At 35.4% G+C, this 24,191-nt stretch overlaps 3 protein-coding genes across 5 annotated transcripts; all 3 read right to left on the bottom strand.

The window, feature by feature from the left end:
* Positions 1-7,896: 7,896 nt before the first annotated feature.
* Positions 7,897-16,385, bottom strand: LOC131947334 (uncharacterized). 3 transcript variants are annotated; one of them, XM_059308523.1, is made up of 11 exons: positions 16,173-16,385; positions 15,045-15,348; positions 13,982-14,110; positions 13,046-13,107; positions 12,562-12,687; positions 12,321-12,424; positions 10,659-10,730; positions 9,458-9,545; positions 9,175-9,227; positions 8,303-8,561; positions 7,897-8,206 (listed from the first exon to the last, which is right to left on the bottom strand). In XM_059308523.1, the coding sequence occupies exons 1-11, from the start codon at positions 16,246-16,248 to the stop codon at positions 8,079-8,081; spliced, it is 1,401 nt and encodes a 466-aa protein (XP_059164506.1). In that variant the 5' UTR covers positions 16,249-16,385; the 3' UTR covers positions 7,897-8,078. The 3 variants fall into 3 exon arrangements, with proteins under 3 accessions (XP_059164506.1, XP_059164508.1, XP_059164507.1); XM_059308525.1 differs by lacking the exon at positions 13,982-14,110; XM_059308524.1 differs by lacking the exon at positions 10,659-10,730 and having other exon boundaries at positions 16,173-16,384.
* Positions 16,386-17,984: 1,599 nt separating this feature from the next.
* Positions 17,985-19,395, bottom strand: LOC131947333 (WD repeat-containing protein 82). Its single transcript, XM_059308522.1, has 2 exons — positions 18,931-19,395; positions 17,985-18,738 (listed from the first exon to the last, which is right to left on the bottom strand). Exons 1-2 carry the CDS (start codon positions 19,363-19,365, stop codon positions 18,223-18,225), a joined length of 951 nt encoding a protein of 316 aa, XP_059164505.1. The 5' UTR covers positions 19,366-19,395; the 3' UTR covers positions 17,985-18,222.
* Positions 19,396-21,592: 2,197 nt separating this feature from the next.
* LOC131947422 (N-formyl peptide receptor 3-like) lies at positions 21,593-23,558 on the bottom strand. Its single transcript, XM_059308635.1, has 2 exons — positions 22,608-23,558; positions 21,593-21,781 (listed from the first exon to the last, which is right to left on the bottom strand). The coding sequence occupies exons 1-2, from the start codon at positions 23,556-23,558 to the stop codon at positions 21,593-21,595; spliced, it is 1,140 nt and encodes a 379-aa protein (XP_059164618.1).
* Positions 23,559-24,191: the final 633 nt, after the last annotated feature.

Here is a 24,191-nt window from a genome sequence, read left to right as displayed (position 1 = left end):
GTGTTTGCTTTTGCGCACCAAATCTTTCGATTTATTGTTGTGAACCCATTCATTCTACCGAACACCACCATAGACGTACCAATGTAAAGAGCATAACTCTGTATGAACAAGTGAACCCTTTCACAAAATATTCGTTTTTGTCTAAATCAAATTGATAATTAAGATAAAAACTACTTTTAAATGTTGGAATTAAATCTGGTTTTCCAACAGCATTAAATAGAATAGAATATATTCGGTAGAAGTACAATATAACAAAGAAAAACAATTTTAAAATGTCAGAGAAAATCCGAAATAGGTCATTTTGGGTAGGCAATTTTATTTAATTTTGTCTGAAGAACTATACATCGAATTTAACAGTTGAATATCAATTTGGATTTGTTTAAGATTGTTTAAGATATATAATTCGTTAAATACATGCCTAGATATGTTTAGGCATGTCTTTATACTATTTTTAATTTTAAATCAACTGAAAATGGGACAGATGAGTCTAAAATTTTGGGATGAAAAGAGACTACGCTGTACATTTCAAAATCGCCATTCAAATTAGTATACCGGAAAAGGATGCTGAAACTATCCAGCTTCCTGTTTAGTTAAAAATTAGGATTTGTAGGCCAAATTTTAATAAAACATATTTAATTTTTCTTTATGGGTTGCGGGCGGCAGCCGGCGTTATGGGTCATCGAAACTAATGTACGTAGATGCTAAACAAGTATTTGTAATAAATGCATTTATAAATACAATTTTGAAAGAGATTCTTTGTTATTGGGTTAAAATAAAAAGACTACTTTTGAGGATTTAATTAAAGTATTGGCGTTTGAAGTCTGATATATTAATAATGCATGCGTAATTAATTAAATATCTTTTGGAGTTGGCTTAACTAGTAATGTACAATGGCAATGCCTTAATACATTTTGCTTGAAATGTAAAGAAAATCTCAAGGGAACTTATCAAGATATTTAGACATCGAAATATATTTTATTGTTTATGTCCCTTATTGTAGTCATAATTGGCACGAATCTAAACTAGTTGGCTGATTCTATTTTAATGATTTTAAGAGTGAAATATTGAAATACACCTAAAGAGAAAACAGCTATTCCTAACGTATGCAACATTTACTGAGCAAAATAGACTATGCATTTTACATTGTACAGATGACGTTTGCATGCGTGTATGAATTAATTTCTTCTATAAGTAGTTGCATATTGATGATTGCCGATTGAGATCGTTATAGCCTTGTATTTTAAACATTATGTTTTGTGTTAGTGGCTAATTTAATTTAGTTTATGTACAAGCAAAAGGTTAAAGTTTAGGTCGTGTTGTTTTATTAAATGCCATATCTTCTTAATTTTTGGTGTAAACAATGTGAAATATGTTGTCCAATATATCAAAAGCTCGTTGTTTTCTGTTGTTTTTTTTTCTCCGGAATTAAAATTGAATAAAAGGAACAAACTTGTGCTCTGCCCATATTTTTTTTAAATAATATACTATACAATTATCTAATCATTTTTTTTTATTAACCGCTATATTCATTGACGTTAAAAGCATAACAAAAAAAAACTGATAATAATTCTCTACAATCCCACCGATTCTAAGCAGAAAATATTCATTAAACTTAAGTTTTGAGAATAACCGACTAGTTGAATGTGAAACTTGAGCTTTTGGAATAAGCGAAATGTTCAATGTGAAACTTGAGCTTTGGGAATAACGACAAGTTGAATGTGAAACTTAAGCTTTGGGAATAAGCGACAAGTTGATATTTAGGTCAACAAAGTAGAAAATATAAATGTTTGTTGTAGTTACTAAATTTGTCTTTATTTGGAATACGTATAAATCTTTGTCACACGGTATTATAATTCAAGCGATGAGTTTTCCGCGAAGTATTTTGCCTAAAATCAAAAAGAAAGTTTGCATGTTTTAAAGTTTTTTTCTCCCTTAACATTAAATTTCTCTTAGATTTAGTTCTCATCTTTTAATATGCATTCATTATTGATTTTCTTATGAAAACAAAACTTATTTTTATTAAATTAATATTTTTTTAAATCTTGGAATTTCTTGAAGGTTTTACTATTAAGCAGTTAGGCAATTGGACATTATTAAATGAATTATGTTAGAGAGCTGACAAAGATATCGTGCCAGTCAAATGACATTAACTAATTGTATTTATTGTTTGATAGGTTTTGAACAAGTAATACACGAAATTGTATATGAAAATTAGTCAAACATGTAATGATACAAAATGACGAGATGAAATATATACAGCTCTACAAATTTCGCAAGCTACAACCCTTTTAGGTTTCATTGAATTGAATTATCTTTAATAACGTAGGCTGTTTCAGGCTTAAACCTTTCATTTTAATGATCCTTAGAATTTACCTTCTCAGAAATAAAATACTTTCTCCAAATATGGAACTAATCTAAAGACGTATAGGGAGAAAAACATATAGAATCACAAATTAGTAAGTTAAGTGTATTAAATTCTGTAATCACAATATTTAAAATTTGGTTTTGGATTTCCAAATCGACAATCGCTCCAGAACTTCCAGGCTACTTGTGAAACTGAAAGGAAATAAGCGGGAAATCCCGCTACAACCATAAATAACACAAGGGACAGAACAGTCGCAGATTTCATTGTCTTAGTGGTCATTCAAGGGTCCATATGGACGTCTGCATGTTGAATTTAACATCAAAAGAAACTTTTTTAAAAATAATATATATATATATATATATATATATATATATATATATATATATATATATATATATATATATGCTAGCTGTACGTCATTGCTCGCTATGATGTAAAATAAATTGAAAGTAGCACTCTGAAGAAATAAGAAAAACCCCACAATGCAGGCTGACTAAACAAATGATGTATCACTCTAAACAAAACAAAATAACAAATTATACACACAGTACAACAAAAAAGAATGAACGCAACATCATCTGTTTTGTAATCCTTGTTAAAAATAACCAATGTTACATAATGATTCCTAGAATGTTAATTAAGACAAGCAAACAAGGGGAAATAATCAATCTCTAAATATATATATATCTATAAATCTACAAATTTAATAGTAAATGTCACAAAAGAGCAATAATTACTTTAGTATGTAATAAAATATCTAAACGCTACTTTATTTACAAGAATATGTTGTCTAAAATCAGAATTTTATATATATATATATGTTGTCTCTATAAATGCTAAAATATTACAGCATAATGACAGTTTTTTAAATCAGAGATGGCATAAAGTTATTACAATTACCCTTTGCAAACTTAGGTGGAACATTCTAAATAATAGAATACATATAACTAAAATATTGGAACAGTTAAAGTGATTGTGGGGTTATCATGTCTGGGGGTAAAGTGGATAGAGGGGGAGAGAGGAGGGGGTAGATTTTTTTATTTTTTTTATTTTTATTAATTCAATTGTTTTAAACATTTAAATCAGTAATACCGCAACATCAATATCCAGAACGTATTTAAAGTTCTAAATCTTGTCTCTTTCCCCTCATCTTTCACACTGCAACCTTTTGAAAACTCAATGCGACCACTACAACACCCTTTCAACTAGTCAACTTAAGTTGTTTTCCTACATAGAAAATGCTTCACTGTCCCATTGACCCTCTCTGAAAAATTTCCTTTCCTCTCCCCACCCAGACTTCTGACACTTTCATTTGACCTTCACCTCTTTTACTGCCATCCTTTGCAAATTTTTTTTATAATCAAATACATGACATCATGTAAATATTCATTATGTACATTTGCAAAACCTTTCGTTTTCATTTGGTGTTCAAAATTATGTTAAAAAATTTCCTTTCCTCTCCCCACCCAGACTTCTGACACTTTCATTTGACCTTCACCCCTTTTACTGTCATCCTTTGCAAATTTTTTTTATAATCAAATACATGACATCATGTAAATATTCATTATGTACATTTGCAAAACCTTTCGTTTTCATTTGGTGTTCAAAATTATGTTAAAAAATTTGATGTTGATGTACTTGTTTTAATTGCAAATAAAAGTATTTAAAAAAAAAAAAAAAAAAAAAAACTAAAATATTGGTCTTGCATTTCAGATCATTCATTTTTTTAATTAGCTACTAGATTTTTTTGCGTTCTTTAAAGATAATTTTTAACATTATGATAATGTATGGGTTAGATCACTGTATTGATCTCACACCTCTTTAGGGGGATCAACTTCGTTCACTACTGTCCGGTCACTTTAGGTCAATTATCCTACCCAGCGTATACCTAGGTGGGATTTTAATCTCGCTCCACTCACAAGGCCTGTCCTGTTTTAGGTGGTGAGGTGGGGGGGGGGGAACCAACTCAGAGTTCTTTAAATACGTCCCCCTCCCCCCTCCTCGAAGAGATGCCTGGAAGAAACTCTGATTATCCTAGACTACGGACACAGTCCACGAAAATTGCTTACTGTGGTGTTAGTTAAAACCTTTGATAATCACAGACAACGAACTCAGTCCAAAATGTTAACTAAACCCAAACAATTATGTTACAATTAATTGCATTATAGCTAACTTCTTCAGGCTATGGTTGTAGTGAACGAGTGAAGGGGGATGAATGGGGGTGAATGTTGTTGTTACATGGTACCCTACTCCGTTCGTCCTTGTTCAGTTCTCGTGACGTGAGTTGTAATAGTCAGGTTTGTACCAGTTTTTGAAAGGGTATATAAGGTGTATGAAAACGTGTGTGATTACCTCAGTTTCGTCCAGATCTCCAAGGTTAGTATAGGTTAGATCTATACTAATTTTTTGCCGTTGTATCATAGTTTTACTAGCGTGTGTGTTTTGTGTTTAGAATAGACTGTGTTTTGTGTAGATAGTGTAGCTAATATTATTTTTTTTAGTCTCAACGAGCCTTTGTTTCATTCAGTCTTATTTTGTAACTCGTTTGTTGATGTTTTATAGATCTATGTTGCGCTACGCAACGGATCACCCGAAAGGCATGTCTGTGTGTTCACAATAATTTAATATGTAGGCCTATTTACAACGCTGTTTTTCATTAGTTCATTATCAATTGGGGTAATTCTCATTACGTTATGCATTACATTTTCCTTTGCACTAAATTAAATAAAATATTTTTTAATAATGAATCAAATGCAGTTTCATCAAATTTATTTAGAACAATCTGAAAATGAATTAAGATTACCTCATGATCGAAATTAGGTCTATGTCTGGAACTTTGATGAGTGGTGGACTGTGTGACATAGATTTGTGCAGTTTTCTTGTAAGAGACTAAATCATCTTTGAGAGCCATGTTAACAGGACGCCCTGTATCTTAACTGTACCTGCATGTTACAAGAAATGTTGGCTGTCTAGTATCTGCAAGCATCTGTATCTTAACTGTACCTGCATGTTACAATAAATGTTGACTGTCTGGTATCTGCCAGCACCTGTCTCAGTTGGACTGTTAACATCCATCTCTACCTTATTATTGTCCATCTATGTCATCTTGTACTACCTTATTATTGTCCATCTATGTCATCTTGTACTACCTTATTATTGTCCATCTATGTCATCTTGTACTACCTTATTATTGTCCATCTATGTCATCTTGTACTACCCTATTATTGTCCATCTATGTCATCTTGTACTACCTTATTATTGTCCATCTATGTCATCTTGTACTACCTTATTATTGTCCATCTATGTCATCTTGTACTACCTTATTATTGTCCATCTATGTCATCTTGTACTACCTTATTATTGTCCATCTATGTCATCTTGTACTACCTTATTATTGTCTATCTATGTCATCTTGTACTACCTTATTATTGTCAATCTATGTCATCTTGTACTACCTTATTATTGTCCATCTATGTCATCTTGTACTACCCTATTATTGTCCATCTATGTCATCTTGTACTACCTTATTATTGTCCATCTATGTCATCTTGTACTACCTTATTATTGTCCATCTATGTCATCTTGTACTACCTTATTATTGTCCATCTATGTCATCTTGTACTACCTTATTATTGTCCACCTATGTCATCTTGTACTACCTTATTATTGTCCATCTATGTCATCTTGTACTACCTTATTATTGTCCATCTATGTCATCTTGTACTACCTTATTATTGTCCATCTATGTCATCTTGTGCTACCTTATTATTGTCCATCTATGTCATCTTGTGCTACCTTATTATTGTCCATCTATGTTATCTTGTACTACCTTATTATTTTCCATCTATGTCATCTTGTACTACCTTATTATTGCATGTTTTATTCTTACTTTACACTCTAAGGGTAAAATAATATGATTCAGTTAGCAAAACTTTATTGCAAATGACACATTTTTTCACTACTTGAATGCCGAGATACAACTAGTTAAGCTAGACCTGAATGTGGTTAGTGTAGAGATAAAACTAGTTAAGCTAGACCTAAATGTGGTGTAGTGTGTATATACAACTAGTTAAGCTAGACCTAAATGTGGTGTAGTGTGGAGATACAACTAGTTAAGCTAGACCTGAATGTGCTGTAGTGTGGAGATACAACTAGTTAAGCTAGACCTAAATGTGGTGTAGTGTGGAGATACAACTAGTTAAGCTAGACCTAAATGTGGTGTAGTGTGGAGATACAACTAGTTAAGCTAGACCTAAATGTGGTGTAGTGTGGAGATACAACTAGTTAAGCTAGACCTAAATGTGGTGTAGTGTGGAGATACAACTAGTTAAGCTAGACCTAAATGTGGTGTAGTGTGGAGATACAACTAGTTAAGCTAGACCTAAATGTGGTGTAGTGTGGAGATACAACTAGTTAAGCTAGACCTAAATGTGGTGTAGTGTGGAGATACAACTAGTTAAGCTAGACCTAAATGTGGTGTAGTGTGGAGGAGTTCTTTGGAAGATTTCTGGAGGGGGCTTTTCGAAATTATTTCTTTTATTGCCATGCCCCATCTTTACTAATCTGTGATGCACAGTTAAAAATGTCGCCATCCACACTTGCACACTTTTGTATGCTAACTCTTCTTCTTCTTCGTTCTCAATTTTTAGTGTTGGAAGGGATCGAGCCTTTATCTGCCAGAGGGTTTGAACTCGAGACTTTTTCGAATTTAACAACCATGAGCTTTGCCGACTCGACCACGCCTCCATCACAATTAATGATACGTGTCAATTAGCCCTTGTCCAACCAAGAACAAACTACAAGGCAGCAGTTGTTTGATTTTGGAGTTGTCCCTCCTAGATGAGTGGCTGTCCTCAGCTAACGAGCCTCATCTGCCCGAGGGTTCGAACTCGATACTTTTCGGTTTAGCAACCATGAGCTTTACCGACTTGACCACGCCGACCCCTAACAAAACATGCAGACTTATATTATGCTGTCCTCACTTAATACATTTCATATGCTACCCACACATGAATACGTGTATAAGCTCTCCACATTTACTGACGAATCCTATTGCCCTAAGTTTTGAAATGTTGAATGTGGTGTTACCCTCCCTTCTCCAATGGCACAGAACACGTATGTGGGTAGAGTCGGAAATCTAGGAACATTGGAATCAATGAGCGACAGTATATTGTGTATAAAGGGCAGTTTTACTTTTTTGTCTTTTCCTATATATTTTATTAACATCGCTTAGTAGTAATTGCGTTAAAATAGTTCCGATACCCAAAGTTTCGCCCTAGAATGTGGATAATATTACTTTAATATCTGTGATGGATGTGTGTGCTAGTGTGTGTGTGGGTGTGTGTATGTGGGCGTGTGTATGTGTGCGTGTGAACTCTAATCAATTATTTGTGATATGGATTTTGTTAGACACATGTAAAATATCAAATAATGAACTCGCGTGTCATGTACTCAACACGACTGTAAGCCTGTCATAGTATTTACAAACAGAAAAATAATGAAAAGAAAAACAAACAGAAAGACAACTGTATAAAATTGCAATCATTCATTTTTATTTATATCAAAAGAGAAGTGTAAAGTTGATAAAATAATTGTGGCGTTTTTTAAATAAAAATGTTTGATGTTCATGTAAATATTTTTGTTCTATGATGTAATTTTCCAAAAGAGTTGATGTGAATTATTAAGTTATCTTATGCTAACCAATGAGAATACATTACAGAGCTTGGTCCTCGGACATATGTTCAGGTTGAGGCGTGTGTTTATCAACTTCGGCTTCGATGGACATAATCTCAGCAAGCAACGCATTTCCTCGGCGTCGTAACACTTCCATGTAGATTCCTGCTGTAAAAAACAATTAAGACAACAAAAAATAATGTATAATATAGTCTTGGATTATGTAAACTAATATTTTAATTATACAAGTGAAATTTGACTTACCACAGAACGTTAGCGTGACGTAGACGACCAGGCCAATTTCAACGGTGGTGCGTGCCAAGCAAATCTCGGAGGGGCCACAGGTTTTTTGGCAGTTATTTTCCTGCTCACGTTTTTCTTTTTCCTCCCTTAACGGACGTGTGTATTGTTCAAACAACTCTGGATACTCAGCTTTATATCTTTCACACTGATCGTCCGTTGGTGGAACTTCTGCGGCGGTTGTTGTTGAAGTTGAAGAAAATAAAACTAGGACTAAAAAAATCTGGAATATAAATATTAAACGTTAGCCAGCCAGCCATCCACCCAACGTCCACGCCATCTACACACCCAACCTCCTACATTACCTCCCAGTCACCCACCCACCTAACTTTCCACCCACCACCCATTCACCCCATTCATTCTATCCGCCCATCCGTCCGTTCATCCATTCATCCGTTCATCCATTTGTCCGTCCGTCCGTCCATCCGTCCGTCTATTCGTCCACCCGTCCATTCGTCCATCCGTCCATTCGTCCGTCCATCCGTCTATCCGTCCACCCGTCCGTCAATTCGTCCGTCCGTCCGCCCATCAGTCCGTCCGTCCGTCCGTCCATCAGTCCGTCCATCCGTCCATTCGTCGGTCCACCCGTCCAATCGTCCGTCCGTCCGTCCATCCATCCGTCCGTCCGTACATCCGTCCATCCGTCCATTCGTCCGACCGTCGGTCCATCAGTCCGTCCGTCCGTCCATCAGTCCGTCCGTCCGTCCATCAGTCCGTCCGTCCGTCTGTCCATCCGTCCATTCGTCCGTCCATCCGTCCATTCGTCCGTCCATCAATCCATCCGTCCGTCCGTCCATCCATTCGTTCAACCAACCATCTATGAATTGCATGCATACCTTCAAAACTTTGTTTTGGCTCCATGGAAGAAACAAAATGCCCAAGGGCCATGCTATGAGATATTACAGGTCAAATGTAAATGGCAAGCAAGTAAAGCACAACCATAAATATGTATATGTATATGTTATTGTATATATAAATGTCAATGTATATTGTACGTTTACTTGTCCCTATATATATATATATATATATATATATATATATATATATATATTGATTTATTATATTTAACTGATGTTTATATAGTGATATGAATAAACAGACAGTGTATATTTATAGTACCTTTCATAATCGCTCTTTCTTTATTAACAAAACCATCGCAGTCGTTATCTAACCCATCGTTGATGCGAGTAATTGATCCCTCAGAGTTCTGTAAAAAAATGTAAATTGATCTGAAACCGTGTATCGAATATTCTGTCGGTAACGGCTCAATCTTTACTCGGTCAAGTGTTTGTGCCAGAATCTCTACAGTGGGAGCTAATAACTGACACACATCCAATTAAAAGATATTCTAATTGTATTAATTAAATACACAACTCTAGATACTTATAATCACTCTACTTCTACTATGACACTTACATCCTAGCTAGTCTATGCTAGTCTACTTCAGCTATCTAGTCACGATATTTATGCCTAACTGCTTACATACCTGATGTATGTTCACACGCTTGACCGACCACACACCCCCCCCCCCCCACTAACACTAGTGTTGATCAGCTGACCATCACACGTGACCTTTCTAATTTGTCGGGCAATTTGATTGGTACTGCTTGACCAATGCCTAACTGACCTATAATATTATACCTCTCTTCTGTCTTGGATTATTTTGAGTAATGCCTAGCTCGCGTCATTAAAGTCTGCTATTGTTTATTTATTTTCTTTTTTTTTTTCACTCTTACATGCAAATTGAGCTTTCTATGTTACATATAAGCAGAGCTTTCTCTCTTACATGTAATCAGAGCGTTCTATCTTACATACAAACACAGCTTTCTATCTTACATGCAAGCAGAGCTTTCAATCTTACATACAAACAGAGCTTTCTATCTTACATGCAAGCAGAGCTTTCTATCTTACATGCAAGCAGAGCTCTCTGTCTTACATGCAAGCAGAGCTTTCTATCTTACATGTAATCAGAGCGTTCTATCTTACATACAAACAGAGCTTTCTATCTTACATGCAAGCAGAGCTTTCTATCTTACATACAAGCAGAGCTTTCTATCTTACATACAACCATAGCTTTCTATCTTACATACAAGCAGAGCTTTTTATCTTACATGTAATCAGAGCTTTCTATCTTACATACAACCATAGCTTTCTTATCTTACATGCAATCAGAGCTTTCTATCTTACATACAATCAGAGCTTTCTATCTTACACACAAGCAGATTCTGTTTAAACCTGTATTTAAATCACGAGGACAACAACAGGATAATGAATACAACATCTTTCTTCATCCCGCTAAATTTAGCTCCCATCCACCCACCCTAAACGTAGCTCTATTCTTGTTTTCTCTCTCTGGCTGAGGGTGGTCACTACTACAAACACGTCGAGGTGACTGATATTTATAAAATAGACAAAATGTATAATGACTACAAAGACAAAATACATATTTATAAAAACGACAAAATACATGAGATTTACAAAATCGACAAAATACATATTTTCAAAAACGACAAAATGCATGACATTTACAAAAACGACAAAATACATGATAGTTACAAAGACGACAAGTTAATGCATATATTAAAGATTAAATCGACATAAGATAAAGACAGCAAACAGGCTAATATGATAAAGACAGAAAATAGGCTTATGAGATAAAGACAGTAAATACCCTTTGAAGATAAAGACTGCTAATAGCTTATAATATAAAGAAAGCAAATAGGCTTATAAGATAACGACAGCAAATAGGTTTATAAGATAACGACAGCAAATAGTCTTATAAGATAACAACAGCATATAGGCTTATAAGATAACGACAGCAAAAAGGCTTATAAGATAATGACCACAAATAGGCTTCTATGTGCGAGAAGACAAATTGATAATATGCTAAAGAAGAACAATAGAAATAAAGGCGAGGGCTACAGGGCGAACATGGGAGCAAATATTGAGAGCTGCCCAAAACCTAATCATGTCGGGACGTGGTCTGCAGCCCAGTGGCGTAGGCAGGGGGGTCATAGCACCCACATAGACCCCTTGGTATATATATAAAGCATTAGGGGGGTGCTATTCGAAAGTTTGAGGGGGGAGGGTGCAAATCGAAAGTTTGAGGTAGGTGCAAATCGAAAGTTTGAGGGGGGTGCAAATCGAAAAATTTGAACCCCCCCCCATGAGACAATCCTGGCTACGCTACTGCTGCAGCCCTTTGTTCCTGGGGGGGGGGGGGTCTAGAGAGAATTAGTAGAAGAAAGTTTAAGGAAACCAAGAGAACTGAAAAGGTATAAATACAACCAAATCTTTTTAGTGCTTTGACAAAAAACGACCAGATGACGTAAATGACAAAGAAAACGGACTGATATAAATATTTTGACAAATTTGATTATATAACAAAGGCGACAATATAAACTCAATACATCTTTAGAAAGCCGACAAAGCACGTTGATGATTTAATGAAGCCTGCGGAATATAATTGTTTTTCGCATTGATAATCGATGGTAACCGGTAGGAGTCCAATGAAGTAAGTGATGCAGGAATACTTTTACCCCAGTGAAGTCAGTAATACAAAAGCCTGCGGATACTCACCAGTGCTGGGTTGGTTCAGCGTGTCTTGTAGACAAGCCAGATACCAATTAGTGCTGGGTTAACTCAGATCAGAGCGTCTTACAGACATGCCAGATACTCTTAGGTGCTGGGTTAGCTCAGCGCGATTATAGACATACCTGATACTCTTTAGAGCTGGGTTTGCTCAGAGCATCTTATAGACATTCCAGATACTCTGAGTGCTGGATTGGCTCAGCTCAGATCGTCTCATAGACATGCCAGCTACTCATTAGAGCTGGGTTGGCTCAGCGTGTCTTATAGACATGCCAGATACTCAAGCTCAACAACTCACCTATTGAATGTAGTGAAGCTGAACAACGTACCTAGTTAATTTAGTGACGCTCAACAACCCACCTGACGAGTGTAAGGAAGCTCAACAACTCACCTCCAAAACACGTCCAACAGCAACGTTTATCACCTGTGTTTCTTCGTTAATAGTAACAGGTATAACAAACTGTTTTTCCCCAGTTCTTGAGGGGATAAGCATTTCTGAAACATCAGTTAAATAAGTAATTTTAATTTTAATTATATATATATATATATATATATATATATATATATATATATATATATATATATATATAAATAAATGTGTGTGTATGTGTGTGTATATTTGTGTATGTTACCTGCCGTTACGCCGCCAGCGGTCTTGACATTCTTTCTCTGACATTCTGATTCAAATTCGTATTCTTCGCAAGTGCCAACAATAACGCCAAACGAATACAACGCTGTTATTTTAGCTGGTGTGATTGCTAAGAAGAAAGTAGGTCAACTTTGTTAGTTGTCTGGGGTATGACTGTCCACGAGGTAAAAAAAATGCACATCTCATCATAGATCTAGTAAGATTACTACACATAGATGCACAACAAGAACAATATGTTGATGTAGTCGTGTTTATCAATGTCACGTAATGAAATATTACAGCGACGTACGCTAATCTCATTCGCGAACAAAAATGTCCGTAACAGGAACAATTAAAAGTCAGCTAAATCAAATCACAATCTTGCACACAAAAATAAGTAAATAAGTCATTTGCCTGCATTACACCTACATTTTACACATTGTACTCACACTACCATCAAAGAATTAAATTTCCCGTGAAGTACTCACCTCCGAGATGCTTCTCTCCGACTGTTCTTCTAGTACAGTTCTGCATGATGTACGCCTCCTTCCTGGTTGGGAAATTCAAATTTCAGTCTTTTATCCCGAGTTTTAAAAAACGACACAAATAATTTCAGATTGATAACTACTTAATCAATAACAACTGACTACACAATCTTAAATGGGTCAACATGTGTCAAAACATTTAAAGAAAGAAAGGTTGAGTGGACTAGTTGTAATACATTTAATCAAATCGTCTGGTTTTAATACAGATTTGAATTAAGTTTAAAAGTTTTAAATTAAAACACCAATATTTTTTTTTCAAATCGTGATTAGATTAAACTATAGAATCTAACTAATCCAAGCGATCTGATCTAGAGCTCTACAAATGGCCGAGAAAATTACTCGTGATTAGATTAAACTATAGAATTTAACTAATCCAAGCGATCTGATCTAGAGCTCTACAAATGGCCGAGAAAATGACTCGTGATTAGATTAAACTATAGAATCTAACTAATCCAAGCGATCTGATCTAGAGCTCTACAAATGGCCGAGAAAATAAATCGCGTCACTCAAGTATATTCTGCTGACTTGGACAACTTTTAAATGTTTCTCGGATCATGAGCGGAGCAGTAGGCACTAAAGTTAGCTACCCACCTATTGGGTAGGCACCAAAGTTAGCTACCCACCTATTGGGTAGGCACCAAAGTTAGCTACCCACCTATTGGGTAGGCACCAAAGTTAGCTACCCACCTATTGGGTAGACACCAAAGTTAGCTACCCACCTATTGGGTAGACACCAAAGTTAGCTACCCACCTATTGGGTAGGCACCAAAGTTACCTACCCACCTATTTGGCAGGCACCAAAGTTAGCTACCCACCTATTGGGTAGGCACCAAAGTTAGCTACCCACCTATTGGGCAGGCAACAAAGTTAGCTACTCACCTATTGAGTGCAATAGTAGAGAGTAATCCCTCAGTGAATTGGCTTTGTAGCTGCTCAATGTGTTCTGCATAATGTACGCTGATTTCATTTTCCTCAACTGAAGAAATGAGTACAATCGAGGGCCCCGTCCTGTTAGAAATGAACACCAGTTAACGTTGTCGTAAATCATTTGAGTATGTGATACAGAATGGGGATGGTAGGGTGTGAAACGTAGGGGTGGGGATGTCAGGGTATAAAACGTGAGGGGGTCGGGATTTTAGAGTCTGTAGAGTAGGGGCGCCCATTCTCGGCCATTTGTAGAGCTCTAGATCAGATCGCTTGGATTAGTTAGATTCTATAGTTTAATCTAATCACGAGTCATTTTCTCGGCCATTTGTAGAGCTCTAGATCAGATCGCTTGGATTAGTTAGATTCTATAGTTTAATCTAATCACGAGTAATTTTCTCGGCCATTTGTAGAGCTCTATGAATAGAAATTAGCATGTGCTTAAAAGCCTTTGGTTATTTTAGACTACTAAAAGGGTGGTGATAGGCCTAATAGATTTATTTTAAAAAGAACTCGAATACAGATAATGCAACATAAAATGTTTCACAAATAAAATATATGGTTCTAATTTAAAATAGCGTTCATATATTAACGATAAAAAACCTTGCGAACAATATAACCAGTGATGACTTGAATATATGCGTGATGAATAATCAAAGCTCCAATGATCAAAGCCACTATGGTCAAGGCACTAATGATCAAAGCCACTATGGTCAAGGCACTAATGATCAAAGCCACTATGGTCAGAGAACATATGTGTAAAGCCACTATGGTAAGAGAACATATGTGTAAAGGTTCTCGTATCTCGTACCAATAAAATGTTTCTCACTATTCTTAAAACAATTCTGTATTTCAATATTGTTTTAAAAAATTAAATTTTATATCAATAAAAAAAAATCAGACCGAAGTTTAAAGTTGTCTGAATAAACCCTGATTAAAAAATTCGTCTGTTACATTGATACATGGCCAATTCATACCGTGAACAAATTATTGTGTGACGAAACAAGACAAGACTTACTTTGGTGCCAGAACATAGTACTCCGCGCCGAAACCGGAAGTTGGTATGGCCTGGAAACTAGCAGCCGAGTGGAACGACACCGGCATAAACACCGTCATCCCAAACTGGAACTTTCCTTTGGCGACAATAGACGTGGTGGTGTCACTTCTTGATATCCTCTCAGAAACGGGGTGGTCCGATAGTGGAGCGGTGACATAAACATCAAACGTGTCGAGCATGGGTGAGTTCATCATAAGAATGGGTTGGCCTTCAGGCATGTATGGGAACTGTACCTGAAATTCTACTCCCATTTGTGAAGCTTGCCCTGTAGTGGGGGAAAATGTGGAGCTTGTGAACGTATCATATTTGAACTATTTTTAGTTATAGTTTATTCACTGTCATTGGCCAACGCTGCAGCTGAGATCTATAATTCCTTGATCTGTTAGAAACTCAAAACTAGCGAACATTAGAGAATATAGGATGGAATCTACTGTGGAAATTCAGCGAGTAACGACAGACATACAAACACACACACACATACATAAACACACAAACACCCATACCACACACACACACGCATATATATATATATATATATATATATATATATATTTATACATATATATCAATACATATGCTTTTACACATACAATCAGGCAGACCGATGCTACAGAACAATACGCTCTCATTTGCCATTATTAATATTAGTTGGACCGTGTTTAGCAAACTCTTGAGGTCTGCATTGTTTGCGGCCACTAATGTTTGTTTGACCAATCCATTAATATTAGTTGGGCCGTGTTTAGTAAACTCTTGAGGTCTGCATTGTTTGCGGCCACTAATGTTTGTTTGACCAATCCATTAATATTAGTTGGGCCGTGTTTAGTAAACTCTTGAGGTCTGCATTGTTTACGGCCACTAATGTTTGTTTGACCAATCTTCACGTGCATCTGTGCTTTAGTTGTTAAGTCATTTAGGTTATGGCGAAAGGGTTATGATGCTTATTTGTTACGATATTAGGTCAGTTTTACATATAGATCTACTAAAGTACGGATTCTAGGTTGATGCTAACTGCAAACCGGATGTGACGATTTCTGATGTCTACAAGTACAAAGATATAGATTTATGGGTCTAGAGTTCAGACAGATTTACCTTCAACCTTCGAGATTAATCCCAAGCACACAAGAGCCAAAATGTTGATCATCCTTAAAAAATGTGTAGGAGCCATAAAACTGCTTGCTCGTATGCTCGATGTACACAATAAATGATTAGCCTTCACACCCTGGTACAAAACTTCAGGCAGTCGGCCGGAATGGGCAACATGTTTAGGTGCTGAAGGTTACACATGGATATCAGTATCCTAGCAGGGTGGGTCTGTTCAAAGCTCGTGTAAACCAGCGCCTAGTGAGTTTCTGTTTTCTCTGTTTGCTTTTGCGCACCAAGTCTTTTTATGTATTGTTTCGGAGTTTTTTTCACGCCGCAGTCAATGACGTCATTAGTTGAAAAATTTCGAGAAAAGAAAATAATACTTGGTTTGAATATAGATCTATATAAACATAAAAAACGGGAGTGATCTCCCCTAAACTTTCTCGAATATTCTAATATAATGGCAACTCGGGATATAGACATGATTTTAATCAATTTTTAATTACTTAAACTTTTTAAAATAGAATAGAATCTCGTAGAAATAAGTATTGCGCACCAAGTAAACGGCAAGTGTGTAGCTTTTGTAATGCGGGTGATGAAGGGGGTGGGGGGGGGGGGGATATGCTGTTACGTAGGCAAGTCTTCCATCAACGTTTGGTATGAGCTGGTTTAGTTGTATAGAATGAGAGTGCGTGTTATTGTCTGGGTTTAGAAAGGAATTTAAGAATAACTGGTTAATGAGGGGTGTTTGCAGAACATATATCAATCGCTTAAGTAACATTCGTCTTTATTTATTTTGGTAATACATCATCATCATCAGTATATAATATAGTATTTCAACACAAGGGTGGGGTCATGCGGACGAAGGAGATGCAGTTATGGGGGCAATATGATATGGGGTTCCAGGGTTGCGGGGGCGGGGAGGGTGTGATGAAAAGGGAGGTGTCGGTTAGGATTGGGCGGGCCAGGCGACCAGAGCAAAGTGATATGTTCTTCACGTTGTGTTGTTGCTAATTATGGTATATGTCTTTCAGTGGCGTAGCGAGGTCCGATATCACCCGGTGCGGCACTTAATGGTGTCACCCCACCCCCCCCCCCAGAGGCGTAGCGACCCTACCCGGGGACAAATTCTCAAATTTCGATTTCGCACCCCCCCCCCCCCCCCCCCCGCTTAAACTTTCGATTTGCAGCTCTTAAAATCTTAAAAGACTATTTGACACTCGAATTAATCCCTTATTTATTAAGTGGAATTATCATTTTATCATATGTTGCTATTTTTTGCCTTTGTGTCACCCCCCTAAATGGTGTCACCCGGTGCAGTCCGCACCCCCCCCCCCCCCCACGCGCTACACCTCTGATGTATTTGAATACTGTCGTTGTCAAGTCGTCTACGATAAATCAAATCTAGTATCTGTCCCAAGAACTGTACCTTATCGTGTTTTGCTCTTATTCTACTGTTCCAAATAGTCTGTCTATATATAGATACCGTCGGCTTATATATATATATATATATATATATATTTATATATATATATATATATATATATATATATATATATATATATATATATACATATATATATATAATACATATATATATATATATATATATATATATATACATATATATATATATATATATATATATATATATATATATATATATGTACATACATATATATATATATATATATATATATATATATATATATATATATATATATATATATATATATATATATATATATATATATATATATATATATATAAGCCGACACACACACACATATAACGGGTCAGTATTTTTTTTTGCTCTAACAAATAAAACATTTATTACAAACTTAAAAAATTTAATATGATATTAACGTATGATAATTATAATGAAGCTGTTCACAGACGAAAATAATCATCCAATGAATTTAAATATACAATGAACATTCACACAAATAATTCATCTAGTTACATTCACAATATACTTTTACTCTTTTTGTCTAGCGAATTACATCAAATGTGGAGCAGAAACAACACTATCACCCATTCATTGAAAAAACAAAACTCAGTCATCCACAGCTGGCTGCCAGAAAGCCATATTTTGACATGCAGAAGCCATCTTCATGTATTTTGGATTAAACTGAATACACTGAATTGGTCCAGGGTGGTCTGATTGTAAAATAGCCATTTTGACTCCAGACTCTGTACTCCAACAATGAACCTTCCCATCCGTTGATCCAGAGAAAACATATCTAGCATCAGGAGTAAATGAAGCTTCCAGTGGAATCCCTTTGTGATTTGTAAAGCCCATAAATGCCTGAAGTGGGGTGCCTTGAAATGCATCAATAAGACGAATAACATTTCCATTTGTTGAAATTAAAATCATTTTTCCAACAGGGCTAAATTTAAGACCAGTCCAATCGCATTCTTTATCTTGTGGAAGCTTAAATGTTGTAAATGGTCCTTTATCAATTGACCTTAAATCATACAGCTTCACACTCTCAGAGTTAACACCTGCTGCAAAAATAAGCCCTTCAGGATCAAAGGCTGCAACAGGGCGACCGGACAAGTGCATCAATCCCTGGCAGTAGCGTAGCGAGGGGGGGGGACATATGTCCCCGGGCGCCGACCTTAGGGGGGGGGCGCCAAATTGAAAGTTTGAGGGGGGGGGGGTGCAAATGAAAAGTTCGAGGGGGGTGCAAATCGAAAATTTGCTCCCAAGGGGGCGCCAAATTGAAAGTATGTCCCCGGGCGCCGGGAAGGGTCGCTACGCCTCTGATCCCTGGCAATTTTGAGACCTTAAATCCCACAGTCTGATTGTTTTATCCATTGAGCCAGATATAAAAGCATCATCTATTGGTGACATGCATAATGTGACAACTTTTTTTGTATGTCCTGGGAAGTAGCGAATATGCTTATTGTCGTGCAAGGAAAGATATCTGATAGTATCATCCACTTTAGTTGAACAGTGCAAAGCTGTATTCTGTGCATGTGTATAACGAATTAAATCCACTCCATATTTTTTACTGTTAAGTTTTCTTTTAGGCGTTCCATTCAGGCAATCGTAAATAACAATAGAATCATCATCACTACTTGTAATCAACGTTTCACCATTCGCAGAAAAATTCAAACTACTTATTCTATCAGTATTTTCTCTAAATATTTTTGCAACGCGCAGATTTCTAACAACGTCGTCTACTAGCTTCATTTTTTTTCCGTTAGGATTCCTTCATTATCCTTTTCCGTACTGTCTAAACACCAAAAACACAGAAACAGTTTATTCTGTTGATTATTTATCTCAAGACAAGTGATTCAGCAAACTACTAAAGTCAGTTATATTATTAATGCTTTTTGTTTATGGCAATATATACATCTGTCTTTAATTTGAATAAATATACATATATATATAAAAAAATTAAATACAGTTATATGCAATTTGTATTTTAATTTTTTACGTACATGTTATTATATTGTAAAATAATATTTATGAAATTATTTTTTTTTTGTTCGTTAGATAGATTTTTATTTATTTTAATATATTTTAGAAGATTTTGCGAGTAGTTTCCCTTTTAAAATTGTGTTCATATTGTTTTGAAAAATGGGGATAAATCTAAAAACATATTATTTTTTTGTATTGGTGTAGCAAAGACTATCAGCAACTGGTGGAACTTTCATTCGGCCAGAACCCGCTATAGGGGTGGGGGTGGAGGGGGAGAGCCAGGCCGTTTGGGGGAGCCAGAATCCGAGAAAAACCACATCATATGTACTACGATGGTGATCGATCTAATGTAACTACCATACAGAGTTGCATAGACAATAAATCTACATAAGCTGTGACAGTTAGATAAACCTCAAGACACTTCCATGACTTATTGCCCTTCTTAAATTAATCTTAAATTAATCCAATAGAGGTGCCTAAAAAGCTCGTTTTAATAATTTCGTACTAAGAAAATTAAAAAAAGTGATTTCTTCTCTTAATTATACTAAAAATAAGGCTTATTATGCAGTATGGCTAATCTGTTTCAATAGCCCGTACATTGTGGCCAGCATAAAGCCAAGCCACATCATCACAAAGGTTGCACAAAACCACATCAATTCATTATTAAATTGCTCTGAATTAAAATTATTTCAACTTGAATTCGTAGAAAACAATATGAAGAAGTTAACGAAATACTGTCAGACACTTTGTGATTTGAGTTTAATTACATCTTGTTCAATGTGCTTTTATTCGTTCTATGTATAGTTTTCTAAAATATGTTTTGTATTCAAAATATATTTTGTGGGGTTGTTCTAGTTTATATTTACTATACAATAGAGGTACAAAATTGTGATTATTATTGAGTTTGTTTAAAAATTTTAATTAGTGGCTTTCTTTTGTCGACATGTAATCGGGTATCGTGTATTTATTAATGACATAACGAGACTAACATTCTATAGTCTACAGTTGTGTTTAAAAATGGCTTGGGTTTCATAATCATTTCATTTCTTATTCAATTATTCATAAACATTTGTTTTTATTTTAAGTTTGAAACTCAGCTAAATGATTTTAGTAAACTATCATCAAATTTTAAGGCATCTTGAGTAAGAACTTAACTTTACTTCTCTGTCCTTTGAATTGTTTTTTAAAACAATACTTTTAATAAAGGCCCGTTTTCATTAAATTATTTTAAACATTTTACTGATTAGTCACTTTTGTCAATAATACAGGTGTAAGACAGAACCAAGGCATGGATGTAGAACCCTGGCTCATCTGTTGAGAGCTACCTGAATATCTGTAGTCTACTGGAGACAGCAGTGGATTCGCTTTTACAGAAGGCTGATTGTTTTTCTGGTGATTCATAGAAATTCATTCTTTACGTTTGATAAATAATCTAATATAGGTCAGCATATATAATATAGTCAGCCTCTAAAATTAAACTTAATCCGAATATCTTACTGAAAAAAATAATTAAAAAAATAAATATATGTGTAGGGCATATATATATATATATATATATATATATATATATATATATATATATATATATATATATATATATATATATATATATATATATATATACATATATATATATATATACATATATATATATATATATATATATATATATATATATATATATATATATATATATATATATATATATATAATATATATATATATATATATATATATACGTATATATATATATATATATATATATATATATATATATATATATATATATATATATATATATATATATATATATATATATATATATATATATAATGTTTAGAGCAAATGTAGACGTGTTTGAGCGTATTCAGAAAATATGAAGAACTAACAGTCATATATTATATTATAAAAACAGCTACTCTCAGAGCTGGGGTATCTCTGACCAGACTGAGAGGAATGTGAAGAGTGGCAAGCAGAAAATAAAATTAAAAAAAAACTACATGGAGACAATCTTGAGGCTGAAACCATGAGTCAGGTTGATAAGGTGGCACAGGACACAGGATTCTGATTTTTGGTTGGCGGCCAATACACCTGCAGGAAAGAGAACTCTGAAGATCTTTAGTTGGCGGCCAATACCCCTGCAGGAAAGAGAACACTGAAAATCTTTAGATGGCGGCCAATACACCTGCAGGAAAGAGAACACTGAAAATCTTTAGATGGCGGCCAATACCCCTGCAGGAAAGAGAACACTGAAAATCTTTAGATGGCGGCCAATACCCCTGCAGGAAAGAGAACTCTGAAGATCTTTAGATGGCGGCACATAGGCTACCTTATCAGGGGTGACATGCCTGAAGACAACCCAACTTTAAAAAGCATGGTCGACCTCAACTACCCCAGACATAGCTTTGGCTACAAACGACATATTTAAAAATAAAAAAAAACCAAAGATCAATCTTATCTAATCTAAGGGCTTGAAAGTCGGTCTCTCTCACTTAATATTCGAAATCTCGTTAGCCAGGGATAGATGCAACTTTTCCAACCAAATTTATTTTTGCGAACTTTATTCACACAACGGCTATTTGTTTCAAGATTTTAAAACACCAACATTATTTTAAAAAAAAACAATTATAAACAATTATATAATAACCTAACAATTATAACCTAGGTTATTAATATTAAATTGATACTGTAAAAAGCAGGATAAACTAATCAAGATGATTAGTTTGCTGAAAGAAAAATAAATACACTTTAACAAACATCACGTATAAATGGCTTTATTTTTATTAAAACAAATTTCTTTCAGAACAGAGCTAAACAGACAATGCGGGAGACACATACATTTGTGTAACACTGTTCATTTTCGTTTCTCTAAACAGTGAAACCAAGGAATAGACAAATTTGGAATAAACCATGAATATTCTCTACCTCTTGGTTGATGATGGTGCTGGTAAAACAGTTTTTAAACTATTTTTTCTTTACTTTTTGCTGTAAGATTTTCGACCACAACGTACGAGAGACTTGTAAGTCTCGGCAAACTTGGAGCTCATCGTGATGTAGATGAAGAAGTTGACGCTCGCGTTGACCTGGTACATCGCAGGGGCAAGGAGCGAAACCAAGCGGTAAAAATTATTGGACAGCTCCTTTAGGTAATACGCCAGGTAACTGTGTAGGACGTGCACAGGCACCAACACCATGAAGCTGACAAGACAAACAACCAACAACATCTTTACGACTTTTATTTCCTTTTTCAGTCTGGATGTTTTGTTTGAGAGTTCGTTAGTTTTTATGCGATTAAGCTGAAAAATAATCAGAGTTGAACTGATAAAGATTAAGACGATCGGCACTGTGGTTGTCGTGTTGTTTACAAAATAATTCACATAGTCTGTTATAACTTGAAAATTGTTGATATAAAAATCTGTTGCTGTCAGCACGGCAACGGTCTTACTCACAGTTGGAATAAACTCCCATCTATATCTTAAACTGTAGTAGTACGGACAAATAGGTACAGACCCGAACAGATATAAACCAAGCAGCATCCATTTGGCTCTGTAGGGTGTGAATATACGAGATACATGAAAGGGAAATAACACGGCGATAGCTCTTTCGATTCCTATAGCTGTGACGAGGAAAATTGTGATGATAAAGCTCATGGAGTTGGGCATTCGAAGGACCAACTCTATAAAAGTTAGATACGTTTTAGCGAAATACGGATCAATAAGTTCAATCAGACTAGCTACATGAAAGAAAATCGACGTGAAAGAATAAAAGAGATCTAGTGAAGACAGAGACAGCAGCATTATGTTGGTGGTTTCCTTCAGGTTGTGTTGTGACAAGACCAGCAGGTTTAAAATGTTGACCACAACTCCCAGGACACTCAGCGGTATGCCTAAAGCAACGTTAAAAAATAATTCCAGAATCCACATGTGGTAGTCGTCGATGGGCAATAACGTGTACTTCTCCATGATTAAGAAACTTTAATACAGTTCACAATAAACCACTCAATTCTACCTAAAACAATATATATTTATATATGTATATATAACTTTTTATCGATTAAGATTAACCTATTCGTAGATTATGCAGCACTTTCCTCCCTCTTACCCCAGTCGTCCCCTCCCCCACCCAGACACGTTCATACCCTTGGCTAAAAACCAAGATGTAGTAAATATTTAGCTCTATTATCAATTTCGTGGTCGCGGCCAGGATAATTTTATGTCATCTCATTTATTTTCCGAAACGCTGAAGAATTCCGGTAGACAAATAACCGCTTCAGAATTGTGTACAATAACAATTAGCAAATCAAGATTGAGTGAGGTTTGAGAAATAATACCGACGAAGATATTGAATACTTAAAATGTTGAATTGAGTTGTAAGTACCCATATACCATCCTACCGGTTTTACATTAAATACAACTCCCAGTCGTGTATCTGTTGCCGTTGATGCCTCGGGGTTACTTTTATTTTTTACGATAAAAATGTATTGATAATTGCGACATTTTAAAACAACAACTTGTCAGCTTCAAGATATCATCGACACCTTTGTGTGGAAGAAAATGTGTAGTTTTTGTTAATCGCTTTATGTCGAGGTGTAGGCT

This window comes from Physella acuta, unplaced genomic scaffold (assembly GCF_028476545.2).
Source record: "Physella acuta isolate Inbredline_101_S28 unplaced genomic scaffold, ASM2847654v3 ptg000592l, whole genome shotgun sequence".
NCBI lineage: Eukaryota > Metazoa > Mollusca > Gastropoda > Physidae > Physella > Physella acuta.
Note: the sequence above shows the minus strand (reverse complement) of the source record. Positions and strands in the feature narration are given on the sequence as shown.

Bases quoted from the DNA above. Each gene is read 5' to 3' on its own strand.
- LOC131947334 (XM_059308523.1), bottom strand. From the start codon at position 16,248: ATGGCTCCTACACATTTTTTAAGGATGATCAACATTTTGGCTCTTGTG. The intron at 15,349-16,172 runs GTAAATCTGTCT...CCCCCACTACAG, and splicing joins ATTAATCTCGAAGGTTGAAG to GGCAAGCTTCACAAATGGGA. The intron at 12,688-13,045 runs GTGAGTACTTCA...CTTTCTTCTTAG, and splicing joins CGGAGAGAAGCATCTCGGAG to CAATCACACCAGCTAAAATA.
- LOC131947333 (XM_059308522.1), bottom strand. From the start codon at position 19,365: ATGAAGCTAGTAGACGACGTTGTTAGAAATCTGCGCGTTGCAAAAATA. The intron at 18,739-18,930 runs GCGTAGCGACCC...CGCTACTGCCAG, and splicing joins AAAATTGCCAGGGATCAGAG to GGATTGATGCACTTGTCCGG.
- LOC131947422 (XM_059308635.1), bottom strand. From the start codon at position 23,558: ATGGAGAAGTACACGTTATTGCCCATCGACGACTACCACATGTGGATT. The intron at 21,782-22,607 runs GTACGTTGTGGT...TCTTTCCTGCAG, and splicing joins CCGAGACTTACAAGTCTCTC to GTGTATTGGCCGCCATCTAA.